The sequence below is a fragment of the Lissotriton vulgaris genome, chromosome 7 (assembly GCF_964263255.1).
Source record: "Lissotriton vulgaris chromosome 7, aLisVul1.2, whole genome shotgun sequence".
NCBI lineage: Eukaryota > Metazoa > Chordata > Amphibia > Caudata > Salamandridae > Lissotriton > Lissotriton vulgaris.
Window position 1 is genome coordinate 1,191,357,074 of NC_141695.1, and position 17,453 is coordinate 1,191,374,526.

The 17,453-nt window shown below is 51.3% G+C and overlaps 1 protein-coding gene across 1 annotated transcript in view; it reads left to right on the forward strand.

Moving 5' to 3' along the window:
• SRCAP (Snf2 related CREBBP activator protein) overlaps window positions 1–17,453 on the forward strand; it is a 1,720,489-nt gene that overhangs the window by 592,405 nt on the left and 1,110,631 nt on the right. Inside the window, exon 13 of the mRNA XM_086931673.1 lies at window positions 2,537–2,714. Coding sequence (XP_086787799.1) covers window positions 2,537–2,714 — 178 coding nt within the window. The remainder of the gene's footprint in view (window positions 1–2,536; window positions 2,715–17,453) is intronic.

The window sequence follows — 17,453 nt, forward strand, 5'->3', positions numbered from 1 at the left end:
AGCTCCACAAAATGGATGCTGCCACCACAGACACGAGTCTGACCCCCTGCAGCTGGGAGTCCTTCCAGTGAGGGGAGCCTGGACAAAGGGTTTCCTGTCAGGGGCGGTGCTAGCACCGTCCCAGACATGGTTTTGTGTATCCTGGGTAGGCAGGGCTTTACAGGAAGGTGACTGCTGAGTGGCACCCCGGTGCTCACTACGCATAGGCCGGTCTGAACCAGTTCCAGGGGCACACCAGCCCCTGGCCTGGGGAAGTCCGGCATGGCTGAGGGGTGTAACCACCCCCCACCTAGTCCCACCCATAGGCAGGACCTAGTCACCGGGTCAGCCCCCTTTTTTAGTATAAAGATGGGAGCGGGCCCCCTGTTAAAATTAGATCATCTTTGGAATCAAGATACCACTTTCTTCGAAAGGACTTCACGATTTCTTCTTCAAGATTCTCCCTTGTGGCTAAGGAGTAGTCACCCTGCATCCGCAGGCACCATCCTAAAGAACACTGCGGCCTGCTGCAAGTCCTTCATCACGAATCCGACGACCCAGCACGACGAGACCCGGCTTCCCTGGCACCTCTGACCTCTACTCACCTCTACAGCCCAGCTGAGAACCGTGAGTGCGACGAGACCTCAAGGGACCGACGATCGCCAAGACTGCACGACATCTTTATTGCAAGCCCACCGAGTCTTCCACTGGTGAGTGCTTTGGGGTCCGAGAAGCCCCAACCCTGCGCAGCTCCAGCACCCAAGATCAGCCTCCCTGCATCTCCACGATCGGCGTGGGGCCCTTCTGCCGTTTGCTGTGCACCGCGTTGTTTGGCTACTAGCCGGCTGGCTTGTGGCCTTCTGAACGGCGCCCGACGACAACTCTTCTGCTGGTCTGGTTGCTCCAGGCTGGCCCTTGCTTCCTTCTTCAAGAGAGGCACCCCGGACCCTCCTGGTCCACTCCAGACGCCATTTTAGGTCCACCGCGTGGGCTTGAATTTGCCAAGGCTTTGTTGCCCAATCCTGGGTCCAGCGACGCCGACAGCTTCTATCTTCGTGGGACAGCTCGATCCTCCATCCTGGTCGCCGACAACGCCTCCTGGTCCGTGAGATCTTCGAGTCAAGCGTCACCCACTCACCTAGTCGAGGTGGCTACCATCCGGTGCCCTCCTGGTGCCCACTGACTACTGGCTAGTAGTCTCGAACTTGGTCCCCTCTGCTTTCAGGTGTCATCTATCTTCAAGATCCAGGCTTGGATCCGACTGAACTTTCTTCACTGGTCACCGGCCAGCATCTTTTCTTCCGGCTCCTGGTCCGTCTACGAGGATTCCCGACGTCTTTTCAGACCTATGCAGCTGCAGCCCCTGGGCTAGGTAACTTCGGCATTTCGGTGCCCCAGCATAGCCTCACTATCCAAGGGTCAGAATCTACTTTCGTTTTCTCCCTACCAGGTCGGGTTCGCCCGAGAACACTAACTTTCTAATTCCTAGCTACCATAGACTTTTGTCCCGCATCTCGCGTGAGAGTGCACACACTGCACCCGAGTCCCCTAGGCCTCCTAGAAGTAATCTAACGATTCCCTAGTCAAGTCCTAGCGATTCCAAAAGCTATTAGTACTGTACTTACCTGCTAGGAATTTCGCATTCCACTTTCAGAGTATATGGTTTTCCGTGCCCCTCGGGCATTTGTATATACTGTGCTAACTTAAGTATTTTTGTAAGAGTTTTGGTTTGTGCTTAGTACCCTGTCCTCATAAAGAGTACAGGGCTGTTGTGATCTTTAATAAATAACTGTTTATTTTCATAACACTTGTGTGGTGTCCTTTCACTGGGTATTCAAGGGGTATATGTGTGGTAAACAGCTGGCTTAACACGCCCTCTCGAGTCTTTAGCCTTAGACTGCTCGTATCCATGCTACTAGGATAGCTGGTCTATAAGGTTGACTTACAACCAATCATCAATAAGGGTTGCTGGACTGATACATAGTGTTCACTAGAATAGTGAGCACTGCATATCAGGCCACCTTCTCACACTCCCCGTTCTGCGAACCAATATCTGGGGTTAAGGTCACCCCTTTTCAGGGCCCTAGTTTCATGGCACCAGTGTTGGTTTTTATCATGGCTCTGCGTTTCTGGTGCGGAAAAACTGTGTATAAGAACGGACGTTAGCGCGCGAGGGCGGCGTTTAAGTACTCCGGCGACGTCATCCCGGCGCAGACGACGCCGACGAGGGACGCGGAGTCGTAGACGACACCTACTGACGAGCAGGGGTACTGCTACGCAAAAGTTTCCGGATCCAGTCTGACGCCTGGGGATAATCTAAGGTAAGGAATCTAATACTAACTACTGTTTCTTCCAGATATATCGTTACGGAAGGTAAGTAACTTGTTCGTCAGGGAGAGTAGATCCGTTGAGGCTGTGCTTACAGCCAGACTTCAAAATAACATTTTGGGCAAAATTGCTACGTTGTTCTGTATCAGTGCTGTTTCTCTGTAGGAGGACTCAGGATTGTCATTCCAGTAGTCACTGCAGTGAATCAATTGTGCTTGTCTCTTTTCAGGTGAAGACTCCTGTGCCATTCCTTTTGCATGGGACTTTACGGGAGTACCAGCACATCGGTCTTGACTGGTTGGTCACTATGTATGAGAAGAAGCTCAACGGAATCTTGGCTGATGAAATGGGGCTTGGAAAAACTATCCAGACAATTTCATTACTGGCACACCTAGCCATAGCAAAGGGTAAGAAGATTGCTCGTTGGATGCAGGCTCTCAGCTAGACCGCATTTCATATGCCCTCCGTCCATGGATTTTTGGTAGGCTCATAGAGCACTAATAGCATTTTTGAAGCATGAAATCTTAGATTCACATGCTTTTGACAATTCTGCCTTCTAGTGGTTGCATCTGGAAGTGTTTCTGTTTCAAATCGTATCTTGGTGAGTGGGCTTTGAAATAGGCAGAGCTGTTATGACATTTATCTTAATCCCACAATGCCCATGTACTTGCGCCACAATTTAAGATTCTTTTTTTTCCTGTTGGTTATGAAGGTGAATCAAGAGAGCTTAGTTGTAGACTGGTATCCAGTCAACTTGGGATCTCCGGGGTTCCTCTGTGCTTTGTTAGATTTTGAACACTTTCTTGTTTTGCCCCAACTTCCCCTGGAAGTTCGCCCTTAAGGACTAGCTTCCATTCAGTATGCTCTTCCTTTCAAGAGACTATTAGTTGGAGGACTGTTTTCTCTGTTAGATATTTTGCTCTCTATTCCAAGACAGGTGCACACATTGTTGGGCCATTCGGGTTAGTCCAGGCACAAGGAAAAAAAGTAGAAGCGTGCTTTGATTTCCCCTCGTCAGTCTGCAAATGAATGAGTGTCACTCGAGGCCTGGCTCTGTGGTTGAGCCAGAGACTGGGCTTACTCTGGGCCTCCCGGATTTTCAGGGAGCCAGAAACCCAATTGAGTTTTATGAGGCTATCTGTAGGAAGCTTGCTCTTTATGTGGTAGCGCCAATGTAACGGCACCCCATACGAAAAGTACAGATGCCCCTTATGGGTTTAAGGTGCTAAAGCATTTGCCGCCTGTAGGAAGCTGGCTCTGTATATACTATACCAAAGTGAGGTATAGTGTGCACAGAGTCCAGTGGAACCCCAGAGGTAAAAGTAGACCACACCTTACTCCCCATTTGGGGTAGTGGGGGCGAGCAGTAAGGCTTCATCTGAGGGCATTTCTTGTACACACTCAATCAGCAAATGATTGTCACACAGACTGAACTCAGACCAATTTGTTTTTGTATAAAAATATTCTTTTAGTGTTTGTGAGAAGTTGGCCTGATATTCAGTGTTCACTATTCTAGTGATCACTATGTATCAGTCCAAAAAACCCTTATGTTGATTGGTTGTAAGTCAACCGATAGACCAGCTATCCTAGTAGCATGGACAAGAGCAGTCTTCGGGCTAAACTCTAGAGGGCGTGTTAAGCCAGCTGTTATACCATCACATATAACCCCTTGAACACCAAGTGAAAGGACACCACACAAGTGTTATGAAAATAAACAGTGTATTTATTTAGATCACAACAGCCCTGTACTCTTTATGAGGACAGGGTACTAAGCACACAACAAAACTCTTACGAAAATACTTAAAGTTGCACAATTTACACAAAGGCCCGAGGGGCACGGAAAACCATATACTATGGAAGTGGAATGCGATATTACTAGCAGGTAAGTACTGGACTAATAGGCTTTGGTATCGCTAGGACTACGTTACTGAACCTTCAGATTACTAGTAGGAGGCCTAGGAGAATCGGGTGCAGAGTGTGCACTCTCACGCGGGATGCGGGACAAAGTCTATGGAGGCTAGTAAAAGCAAAGTTAGTGTTCTCTGGCGAACCCGATAAGGTAGGTTGAAAACGAAAGTGGATCTGAACCCTTGGATAGTGAGGCTATGCTGGGGCACCGAAATGCCGAAGTTACCTAGCCCAGGGTCTGCGGCTGCATAGGTCTGAAAAGACGTCGGAAACCTTCGTTGACGAACCAGGAGCCTGAAAGGAGTTGCTGGCAGGCGACCAGTGAAGATTGTTCGGTGGATCCAAGCCTGGATCGAAGATGGAAGACACCTGTAAGCAGAGGGGACCAAGTCCTGAATCACCAGCCAGTGATCAGATGGGCACCAGGATGGCACCGTATGGAGTCACCTCGACCAGGTGAGTGGGCGACGCTGGGCTCTGTAGTCTCACGGACCAGGAGGCGTTGTCGGCGACCAGGATGGAGGTGCGAGCTGTCCCACGATGGTTGATGCTGTCGACGTCGCTGGACCCAGGATTGGGGCAACAAGTCTTGGCAAATTCAAGCCCACGCGGTGGACCTAAAATGGCGTCTGGAGTGGACCAGGAGGGTCCGGGGTGCTCCTCTTTTGGAAGGGAGCAAGGGCCAGTCTGGAGCAACCAGACTAGCAGTGGTGATGTCGTCGGTCGTCGCCAGGAAGGCCACAAGCCAGCGGGCTAGTAGCCAGACAACGCGATGAGCAGCCAAAAAGCAGAAGGGCCCCACGCAGATCTCGTGGATGCTGGGGGGCTGGTCTTCGGTGCTGGAGCTGCTCAGTGTCGGGGCTTCTCGGACCCCAAAGCACTCACCAGAGGATCCCTCGGCGGGCGTGCTGGATAGAAGTCGTGCAGTTCTGATGATGGCCGGTCCCTCGAGGTCTCGTCGCACCTACAGTTCGCAGCTTAGCTGTAGAGGTAGGTAGAGGTCGGAGGTGCCAGGGAAGCCGGTTCTCGTCGAGCTGGGCAGTCGGATTCCGGAGGAAGGACGTGCAGCAAACCGCAGAGTTCTTAGATGGTGCATGCGGATGCAGGGTGACTACTCCTTAGCCACAAGGGAGAAATCTTACGAAGAAGTCGAGAGTTCCTTTCGTAGAAAGTAGTTTCTTGATTCAAAGATCTGATTTGGAAGGGTCCCTGCTCCTGCCTTTATCCTAAAGAAAGGGGTGGGTACGCGACTAGGTCCTGCCCTAGGGGTGGGACCAGGAAGAGGGGTGGTTACACCCCTCTCCCATGCCGGACTTTCCCCAGGTCAGGGGCTGGGGTGCCCCTGAAACTGGTTCTAGCCGGCAGATGCGTAGTGAGCACCGGGGTGCCACTCCGCAGTCACCTTCCTGTAAAGCCCTGCCTACCCAGGATACACAAAACCCTGTTTGGGACGGTGCGAGCACCGCCCCGGACAGGAAACCCTTTGTCCAAGCTCTCCTCGCTGGAAGGACTCCCAGCAGCAGGAGGTCAGACTCGTGTCTGTGGTGGCAGCATCCATTTTGTGGTGCTGAGGCTTCAGTTAACTTTAACCGGGGTTCACAGTTACGTACATGTCGTGTCCCTCTAGAAGGGTGGAATGCTAACCCCGTCGCCAGCATTGGTGAGGGGTCAGTATCCCGATTCGTATGACACCTTACTCGACATGTCTTGATAACGCGATACCGAAGTTAGCGATATATGGTACGCGTTATCATGGAACAGCCATTGGGTCTTGGTTCCGCAAGCTGCAACCGGGCACGGCTCATGCCAGAGCGCCAATTCACACGATTCCACGCACTCTGCCTTCAGGATTGTCAAGGCCTGCCATAGGAGTGACTGATAGGAATTTGGGTGTCCATTTTAGGGTTAGATATAGGTATACTATATCTAAAGCAAAGGGCGAGTACACCACCTTGCCCCAGCTGTCGTGCAGCCAGTTGTGTCAGATTTAGATGGCCATCCAGGCGTGGCATAATACATGCTGCAGCCCCTGGTAGGCCCTGCGTACTCCGATGCCCTGAGTTACAGGTCTGATAAGGTGGCCCAGTTCCAATTGGAAATGTACCTAAGTTACATGGAATCCATTATAGAGAGAGAGCAGTAGGCCTGGGGTCCGGATTGGCAGGGCCCCAGGTCAACTAAGTCGGAAAACCAGCAAAACACCAGGCAAAAAGTCGGGGGTAACCATAGTCCGGTATCTACCTTCCTACACAACCCCCCCCCCCCCCCCCCCCCCCCCCCCCCAACGAAAGGAGATAAGACTATCCTTGTCCAGGTAAGCCTATATTGCCTGAGTGGCCATATGAGGTGGTACATGCACTGGCATGGTTACCCCCTGTATCATGGTCCACTAAGCAACCCCTCACCCTAAGGGTATCTGAGGGTCTCCACCATAGGGAATCACTACCTGTGGTGTGCTTTGGCAAAGTAACAGGCTGGTGTGGGAATGGAGTACTGAAGTGAGACTCCACTACTGTTGGGCTCAACTTCCTTCAATCACTATCCACCATATGTGCCTTTCTTTCCAGTACTGAGTTGCTATGAGCTCTCAGGGTCAACCTCTGGCTACCTAAAGCTTGAGGCTGAGTCCCTCTGTTTGGCTTACTGGAGGGACAGGTCAGGTTAGGGGTTTTTAGGCCCCATGTTTGGCTGTGCCCAGCAGTGTCCAGCTGTGGGAGTTCCCTAACTAAGTTTAAGGGGGATCCCTCAGGAGTTTGTTTTATTTTCACTTGGCTAGGGCTACTAGCTTCAGTGATCCTAATCTGCTGATTGGGGATTTTTGGACAGGGGGCCCTTTGGGGTCCACCACTGGCCTCCCTGACCTCTACAGCCCTGGGCTGACTGAGGCAGGGTAGAGAGGGGCAGGTTACCTGCTCCAGACTGGGTCCCACCGGGGAAGGTTCCACTGTCATCAGGGGCTCTGCCAGGCTAGGCCTGACTACCTCTGGGGCAGTTCCTTCACCAGGGGTAGAGTCAGTTCCCTGAGAAGGCTGGCTCTCACCTAGTGTCTGGGAGGGGGAAGACTTTTCTTCCTCCTCAATGCTCTCAGTTTGGGTGGAGTGATCCATAGTTTCAGGCTTCACAACACTGTTATCTGTCTGAGTTTGAGCTGTGGCCATCACAACTCCACCAACCTTTTCAGGAAGGGACTCAGTTTGGGTTTGGGCTGTGACCATCACAGCCTTGCCAACCTGTTCAGGAAAGGCATCTTTCTGGGATAGGGCTGTGACTGGCACAGCCCTCCTGACCTGTTCAGGGAGGACATCTTGGACTGGGGCTGTGGCTATCACTGCCCCACTAACCTTACCATGGAGGTTTACCATTTTGAAATGGGTTTCTTGCTCTACCTCAGCCCAGGCTGAGGTCTCTAAATCATTCCCCAGTAGGCAATCTACGGACAAGTTTGGTGACACTGCCACTCTCTTGTGACCAGTGACACCTCCCCAGCTGAGATTTACCACTGCTATGGGATGATCTCTCTGCACTCCATTAATGTTCACTACCTGGTATGTGGCACCAGGCATAAGTTTCCTCGAGGGTGTGAGAAGGTGGCCTGATATGCAGTGGTCACTATTCTAGTGAACACTATGTATCAGTCCAGCAACCCTTATTGATGATTGGTTGTAAGTCAACCTTATAGACCAGCTATCCTAGTAGCGTGGATACGAGCAGTCTAAGGCTAAAGACTCGAGAGGGCGTGTTAAGCCAGCTGTTATACCACATATACCCCTTGAACACCAAGTGAAAGGACACCACACAAGTGTTATGAAAATAAACAGTTATTTATTAAGAATCACAACAGCCCTGTACTCTTTATGAGGACAAGGTACTAAGCACAAACCAAAACTCTTGCAAAAATACTTAAGTTAGCACAGTATATACAAATGCCCGAGGGGCACGGAAAACCATATACTTGAAAAGTGGAATGCGAAATTACTAGCAGGTAAGTACAGTACTAATAGGCTTTGGAATCGCTAGGACTTGACTATAGAATCATTAGATTACTTCTAGGAGACCCAGGGGACTCGGGTGCAGTGTGTGCACTCTCACGCGAGATGCGGGACAAAGTCTATGGTAGCTAGAATTTGCAAAGTTAGTGTTCTCGGGCGAACCCGACCTGGTAGGGAGAAAACGAAAGTAGATTCTGACCCTTGGATAGTGAGGCTATGCTGGGGCACCGAAATGCCGAAGTTACCTAGCCCAGGGGCTGCAGCTGCATAGGACTCAAAAGACGTCGGGAATCCTCGTTGACGGACCAGGAGCCTGGAAGAAAGAAGTTGCTGGCAGGCGACCAGTGAAGAAAGTTCGGTGGATCCAAGCCTGGATCGAAGGAAGATGACACCTGAAAGCAGAGGGGACCAAGTTCGAGACTACTAGCCAGTAGTCAGTGGGCACCAGGAGGGCACCGGATGGTAGCCACCTCGACAAGGCGTGTGGGTGACGCTGGGCTCGGAGATCTCACGGACCAGGAGGCGTTGTCGGCGACCAGGAAGGAGGATCGAGCTGTCCCACGAAGATAGAAGCTGTCGGCGTCGCTGGACCCAGGATTGGGCAACAAAGCCTTGGCAAATTCAAGCCCACGCGGTGGACCTAAAATGGCGTCTGGAGTTGACCAGGAGGGTCCGGGGTGCCTCTCTTCAAGAAGGAAGCAAGGGCCAGTCTGGAGCAACCAGACCAGCAGCAGTGATGTCGTCGGGCGTCGTTCAGAAGGCCACAAGCCAGCCGGCTAGTAGCCAAACAACGCGGTGCACAGCAAACAGCAGAAGGGCCCCACGCAGATCGTGGAGATGCAGGGAGGCTGATCTTGGGTGCTGGAGCTGTGCAGGGTCGGGGCTTCTCGGACCCCAAAGCACTCACCCGTGGAGGACACGGTGGGCTTGCAGTAAAGATGTCGTGCAGTCTTGGCGATCGTCGGTCCCTCGGTCTCGTCGCACTCACGGTTCTCAGCTTGGCTGTAGAGGTGAGTAGAGGTCAGAGGTGCCAGGGAAGCCGGGTCTCGTCGAGCTGAGTCGTCGGATTTGTGATGAAGGACTTGCAGCAGACCGCAGTGTTCTTTAGGATGGTGCCTGCGGATGCAGGGTGACTACTCCTTAGCCACAAGGGAGAATCTTGATGAAGAAATCGTGAAGTCCTTTCGCAGAAAGTCGTGTCTTGATTCCAAAGATGATCTAATTTGAACAGGGGGCCCGCTCCCATCTTTATACTAAAAAAGGGGGCTGACCCGGTGACTAGGTCCTGCCTATGGGTGGGACTAGGAGGGGGGTGGTTACACCCCTCTGCCATGCCGGACTTTCCCCAGGCCAGGGGCTGGTGTGCCCCTGGAACTGGTTCAGACCGGCCTATGCGTAGTGAGCACCGGGGTGCCACTCAGCAGTCACCTTCCTGTAAAGCCCTGCCTACCCAGGATACACAAAACCATGTCTGGGATGGTGCTAGCACCGCCCCGGACAGGAAACCCTTTGTCCAAGCCTCCCTCGCTGGAAGGACTCCCAGCAGCAGGAGGTCAGACTCGTGTCTGTGGTGGCAGCATCCATTTTGTGGAGCTGAGGCTTTAGTTAACTTTAACCGGGGTTCACAGTTACATACATGTCGTGTCCCTCTAGAAGGGTGGAATGCTAACCCCGTCGCCAGAATTGGCGAGGGGTTAGTATTCCAATTCGTATGACACCTTACTCGACATGTTTTGATAAAGCAATACCAAAGTTAGCATTTAACCGCGAGGATTATAATGCACTTAAGAGTATATGGTATGCGTTATCATGGAACAGCTATTAGGACTTGGTTCCGCAAGCTGCAGATAGGCTCAGCTCATGCCAGAGCACCATCTCACACGATTCCAAGCACTCTGCCTTCAGGATTGTCAAGGCCTGCCATAGGAGTGACTGATAGGAATCTGTGTGTCCATTTTAGGGTTAGGTATAGGTATACTACACCTACAGCAAAGGGTGATTACACGACTTTGCCCCAGCTGTCATGCAGCCAGTTGTGTCAAATTTAGGAGGCCAGCCAGGGGTGGCATAATACATGCTGCAGCCCCTGGCAGCCCTGGGTACACCCATGCCCTGAGTTACAGGGTCTGATAGGGTGGCCCAGTACCAATTGGAAATGTACCTAGGGTACATGGAATCCATTTTAAAGAGAGAGCAGTAGGCCTGGGGTCCTGATTGGCAGGATCCCAGGTCGACTATGTCCAAAACCAGCTAAAACACAGGGCAAAAAGTTGGGGGCAACCATAGTCAGGATGTACCTTCCTACACAGGGGACTAGGCTCTCAGCCACCATGGTGATGCTAGCCCCTGTGTCTCTGTAGGCCTCAACTTTTGAACCATTGATGAGGGGCTCCTGTCTGTACCTGCCCAAAGTGTTTGGACAGGCTGTGAAGTTGGCAAACCCCATGCCAGTCTCACAGACAAGAGTATCTAAGTCAGGGGACCTGGTTAGGCCAGAGTCCCCAGGCACTCCCAAAGAAAATGCACCCAGATTCTTGGGGGCACTCCCACCACCTGGGGGATTACTACTAGTAGTAACAGGAGGCTGGGAAGCTTTATTTGGGGGTATGTTCTCCTTATTGTTGTTGGCCTTGGGACAACTGCTGTCAGTTTTGTAATGGCCTACCTGTTTGCAGGTATGACAATAAGGTTTCTTTTGGGTTTTGGGAGAAGTTTGGGACCCACCCTTTTCAGAGGAATTTTGGGGCCCTGTGGTTTGATCAGAAGATTTATTCCCACCCTTCTCTTGAGGCTTGGTTGATTCCTTCTTTTGGTCACCACCCTGGTTCTTAGGCTTGACCCTGGTTCTGACCCATTTGTCTGCCCTCTTACCCAATTCTTGTGGAGAGGTCAGATCAGAGTCTACCAGATGTTGGTGTATTAACTGGTTCTGACAATTACTTAAGATTTGCTCTCTCTTAATTAGATTGTATAATCCTTTAAAATCAGTAACCTTACTTCCCAGTAGCCAGCCTTCAAAAGCCTTAGTGGCACAATCGACAAAATCAGACCAGTCCTGAGACTGAGTTTTCTGGGTATCCCTGAACAGCAACCTGTACTGCTCAGTGGTTAGGCCGAACCCATCAATCAGTGTGTTCTTCAGGACCTGGTAATTGTTGGCATCCTCAGCTCTAGTAGTGAGGAGCTTATCTCTACCTTTACCTTCAAAGGAGAGCCACAAGATAGCTGCCCACTGACTCTGGGGGACACACTGTACAGTGCAGGCCCTCTCCAAAGCAGTAATCCATTTGTGGATATCATCCCCTTGCTTAAAGGGGGGCCCTATCTTACTCAGGTGTCTAGTGTCTAAACTCCTGTTTTCCCTTGGGGGAATGCTACCACCAGTGGAATCTAGTCCACTTAACTTTTGCTCTCTAGCGAAGGCAAGTCTTTCTTTGGCCAGGGCAAGTTCTTCCCTTTCAATCCTCAGATTGACTTCCCTCACTTTGGCTTCGTACACTCTCCTCTGAGGGGATGTCATCCCTCTTTGAGAAGAGCCTCGAGAGCTATTGGTTCGAACGGATCTATTAGAGCCTCTCGACAGAGACCTAACTCGTCCATTCCCAATGTTAAGCTGGCCTGAGAGGGGCCCCAGGGGTCTCCTAGTACCATTCTCGTGCCTGCTTAAGTTGTCCCTAGTTAGCTGGCTGACTACTACTGGACCTTTGTCTGCCTCGTCCCCAGATGGCTCTGGATCCTCGTCCTCCTCTTCACCTTCTGCGGAGAGATGGATAAGGTCAGGGTCACCTAAGGTTCCCTCGAGGGGGGGCATATTCCCATCTGGATGAGAAGGGTCTGTTACCAGCCCTCCTAGCATCATAAGTCTCTAAGAGACCAATCAGAAACGGAATGGTAGGGTTTGCACCCTGTTTTAGCTTCCTGGATGTACAGATTTGTCGCATCTCTTGGAAGCTAAGTGCAGCATATCTGGAAGTGACCTGTGGAGGGTCGACTGACACAAGGGGAGACTCGGAGTTTCCTCCTTTGTCTGACATGCTGCTTCTAGTGTGGTGTAAGTGATGCACCTACCTACACTATATGTTTACCTACTGATCCCTTGCTAAGAGTTGCAGCCAAGGTGTGCTAAGCCTTGAGGAGCGACAACAGCTGGTTCAGTAGAACTCAGAGTATTCTAAGCTAAGTTATATGTACCTGGAGTACTTATGCGATCTTTCACAAGATATTCTTAGGATATGCGTGGTAAAACAGCAAGCTCAAATCCCAACCGCTGCTCACCAATATGAGAAGTTGGCCTGATATGCAGTGCTCACTATTCTAGTGATCACTATGCATCATGTCCAAACGACCCTTATGGTGATTGGTTGTAAGTCAACCTTAGACCAGCTATCCTAGTAGCGTGGATATGAGCAGTCTTCGGGCTAAACTCTAGAGGGCGTGTTAAGCCAGCTGTTATACCATCACATACCCCTTGAACACCAAGTGAAAGGACACCACACAAGTGTTATGAAAATAAACAGTGTATTTATTAGAATCACAACAGCCCTGTACTCTTTGAGGACAGGGTACTAAGCACACAACAAAACTCTTAGGAAAATACTTCAAGTGCACGATCTACACAAATGCCCGAGGGGCACGGAAAGTTTAGTGTTCTCGGGCGAACCCGATAAGGTAAGTCGGAAGCGACAGTGACTCTGGACCCTTAAATGAGGAGGCTATGCGGGCACCGAAATGTTACAGACGTCGGGAGTCCTCGCTGACGAACCAGGAGCCGGAAGGAAGGAGTTGCTGGCCGGCGACCAGTGGAGATAGTTCGTAGAGATCCAAGCCTGGATCAGAGATGGCTGACACCTGAAAGCCGAGGGGACCAAGTTTGTGACTACTAGCCAGTAGTCAGAGGGTACCAGGAGGGCACCGGATGATCATCACCTCGACTAGGTGAGTGGGCGACGCTAGGCTCTGCAGTCTCACAGACCAGGAGGCGTTGTCGGTGACCAGGATGGAGGTGCGAGAGGTCCCACGAAGATTGATGCTGTCGGCGTCGCTGGGCCCAGGATTGGGGCAACAAGCCTTGGCAAATTCAGGGCCACGTGGTGGGCCTAAAATGGCATCTTGAGTGGACCAGGAGGGTCCGGGGTGCTCCTCTTCAGAAGGGAGCAAAGGCCAGTCTGGAGCAACCAGACCAGCAGCGTTGTTGACGGGCGTCGTCGAGAAGGCCACAAGCCAGCGGCTAGTAACCAGACAACGTGATGAGCAGCAAAGAGCAGAAGGGCCCCACGCAGATCGTGGAGATGCTGGGAGGCTGAACTTCGATGCTGGAGCTGCTCGGGGTCGGGGCTTCTCGGACCCCAAAGCCCTCACCAGAGGATCCCTCGGCGGTCGTGCTGGATAGAAGTCGTGCAGTTCTGATGATGGCCGGTCCCTCGGTCTCGTCGTACCTACAGTTCTCAGCTTAGCTGTAGAGGTAGGTAGAGGTCAGAGGTGCCAGGGAGCCGGGTCTTGTCGTGCTGGTCGGTCGGATTCCGGAGGAAGGACGTGCAGCAATCCGCAGAGTTCTTAGATGGTGCCTGCGGATGCAGGGTGACTACTCCTTAGCCACAAGGGCGAAATCTTGAGAAGAAGTCGAGAGTTCCTTTCGTATAAAGTAGTTTCTTGATTCAAAGATGATCTAATCTGGAAGGGTCCCGCTCCTGACTTTATCCTTAAGAAAGGGGTGGGTACGCGACTAGGTCCTGCCCTAGGGGTGGGACCAGGAAGGGGGGTGGTTACACCCCTCTCCCATGCCGGACTTTCCCCAGGCCAGGGGCTGGTGTGCCCCTGGAACTGGTTCTAGCCGGCAGATGCGTAGTGAGCACCGGGGTGCCACTTGCAGTCACCTTCCTGTAAAGCCCTGCCTACCGAGGATACACAAAACCCTGTCTGGGATGGTGCTAGCACCGCCCCTGACAGGAAACACTGTGTCCAAGCTCCCCTCGCTGGAAGGACTCCCAGCTGCAGGGGGTCAGACTAATGTCTGTGGTGGCAGCATCCATTTTGTGATGCTGAGGCTTGAGTTAACTTTAACCGGGGTTCACAGTTACATACATGTCGTGTCCCTCTAGAAGGGTGGAATGCTAACCCCGTCGCCAGAATTGGCGAGGGGTTAGTATTCCAATTCGTATGACACCTTACTCGACATGTTTTGATAAAGCGATACCAAAGATAGCATTTAACCGCGAGGATTATAATGCACTTAAGAGTATATGGTATGCGTTATCATGGAACAGCTATTAGGACTTGGTTCCGCAAGCTGCAAACGGGCTCAGCTCATGCCAGAGCACCATCTCACACGATTCCAAGCACTCTGCCTTCAGGATTGTCAAGGCCTGCCATAGGAGTGACTGATAGGAATCTGTGTGTCCATTTTAGGGTTAGATATAGGTATACTATATCTAAAGCAAAGGGTGATTACACCACCTTGCCCCAGCTGTCGTGCAGCCAGTTGTGTCAGATTTAGATGGCCAGCCAGGGGTGGCATAATACATGCTGCAGCCCCTGGTAGGCCCTGGGTACAACTATGCCCTGAGGTACAGGGTCTGATAAGGTGGCCCAGTACCAATTGGAAATGTACCTAAGGTACATGGAATCAATTTGAGAGAGAGAGCAGTAGGCCTGGGGTCCTGATTGGCAGGGTCCCAGGCCAACTAAGTCGGAAAACCAGCAAAACACCAGGCAAAAAAAGTTGGGGGCAACCATAGTCAGGTATCCACCTTCCTACATCTTCCACCTAGGCCGTCCACTCAGCCTGAGGATCAACAGCTTTCAGATGAAGATGACCAGAGAGAGTAAGGCGAAGTGGATGATATGTCGGAGTGGGATGAATATCAGGTGCAAACTCCCTCTCCATCACCTCAGGCTACCTCGGGCTCGCCACCAGTAGACGTGGGTGGTTTCCACCTCTTGATGGAACGGGCTCTTAAGCGTTTCCATATTGATATGGAGCAAACGGAGCAAGAAGGTTTTCTTTACGACTTTAAAGACCAGCCTAGAAAACAAGTCAAATCCATACCGATCATTGACTTTATCTGGAAGGAGGGTATAAAAGTAATGTCTACTCCAGCATCCATTCCTCCGGTCTTGCCACGCATTGAGAAGTACAAGGCACCTGGAAAGTCACCTGCGTGCCTTATTGGACAACCAAAACTGGACTCTGTTATCATCCAGGCGGCACAAAAGAGAGCTAGAAACCCTTAATCTCCAGTTGTAGCCCCACCCGACAGATGGCAGGCGCCTGGATGCCATTGGAAAACGTGTTTCAACGATGGCAGCTACCACAGTCCGGGCTGCTAATTCTCTCAGAGGAGAATATTGATTCGGCGGTTGTCGTCGCCTCAACTGGTTTCCGGCAGCTAGCTGGTGCTGCTGTCTTGCGTAGGCAGGGGTGGCTACGATCTACTACTTTCCGTCAGGAGGTACAATCTAAGGTATTAGATATGCCTTATGATGGTGAATTTCTGTTTGGCCCGCAAGTTGAAGAAGCCTTACAAACAATAAAGGATACAGAAACAGCGAAATCCTTGGGTACACTTCAATTTCGCAAGCCGCCCTTTCGAGGAGCGAGAGGACGTGGATCGTTCTCAAACAGAGGTGGATACATACAACAATCTTCCTACAGACAAGGAAATCAGCGCTATCAGACCCAGCACTATCAAACCTACAGCCAGAGGAGAACTAATTATTCCCAGAACAGGGGAAAGTGGCTCAATGGTTAGAGCGGCAGACCCTGATGCAGAGCTCTGGCCCGGGACCAGGGTTCAATTCCCGCCTTGGCGGGTCTTGGGCTCAATTTGCTCAGACCTGACAATTCTCGCCTCGGTGCCTATTCTAATCATGGGCCCCACGCTGCAACTCTGGGCAATAGCTTGCTTAACCTCCACACCGGCCCCAACAGCGCTAGGATGCCTGGCTTCACCCTGGGGGTGCCCAGAAGTGGACACTTCACAGGGAAAGCCAGGAAAAGTTCCACAGCGGTATGAGTAATAGCGCCAGTAAACCGCTTGGTGGCAGTGCGCTCTCCAAATACCTTGACATTTACATTTACCTACCGCGGAAAGGATAAGCGCCAATGAGACCCGTCACCTGCCACCACTACTACCCCACTCTCGAGAAAAAGTTGTAGGACAGATATCAAAGTTTTACTCAAATTGGCTATCGATAACATCAGACAGGTGGGTCCTGGATATTGTAGCCAAGGGCCATGCCTTAGAATTCGACCATTTTCTTCAGAATGTTCCCCCAAAGGCCCACCTCCAGCTCACCTGGAGGAGCTATTTGCCCAGATCAATTTGATGCTACGGAAAGGAGCAATCGAGAGAGTACCTCAAAATATGAGGGGAATGGGATTTTACTCCAGATTTTTCATAATAAAGAAAAAGTCCGGAGAATGGCGTCCGATTCTGGATCTCCGTGCCCTAAACAAATATTTGAAAAAGTTACATTCAGTATGTTGTCACTTCAGGAAATACTGCATCTTCTAGCAGCGGGAGACTACATGACCACCTTGGATCTCCAAGATGCATATTTCAATATCCCCATTTTACCTCGCTACAGGAAATTCCTGCGATTCAGCGTGGCTGTCAGGGATTACCAGTTCAAAGTACTTCCCTTCGGTCTACGCTCGGCGCCAAGGGTGTTTACAAAGGCCTTAGCCCCAGTGGCTGCCCACCTCCGGCTGGAGGGGATTCAAATGTTTCCATATTTGGACGACTGCCTTATCAAGGCCAGTTCTTACGAGGAGACAGACAACCATCTACAATGGTGTCTGAACCTTTTTCAGTCCCTGGGTCTCTCCATCAACTTCAGCAAATCCCAGTTGATACCATCACAAAGACGGGCTTTCCTAGGAGCAACCTTGGACACCCAGTTGCTCCAAGCCTTCGTCTCTGACGACAGGCAAGTCAAGATACAAAATATGGCCACAAATCTATTTTCGAAAAGGTCAGTTTCAGTTCGACAGTACAAGTCTTTTCTGGGGATGGTAGCGTCTTGCATTCCATTAATACCGAATTGCCGACTCAGTATGAGGCCTCTGCAGGAAGAACTGAGCTTACAGTGGCTACAGGTCTCCGGCTCTTTCGAGGATCTCATTCAGATCACACCTCACATGCGGAGGTCCCTCCTCTGGTGGAAGCGAAGAAAACATCTGCAGCAAGGTTGCGCTTTCCTCCAGGATGCGCCAAGTATTACAATCACCACGGATGCATCCCTCGAAGG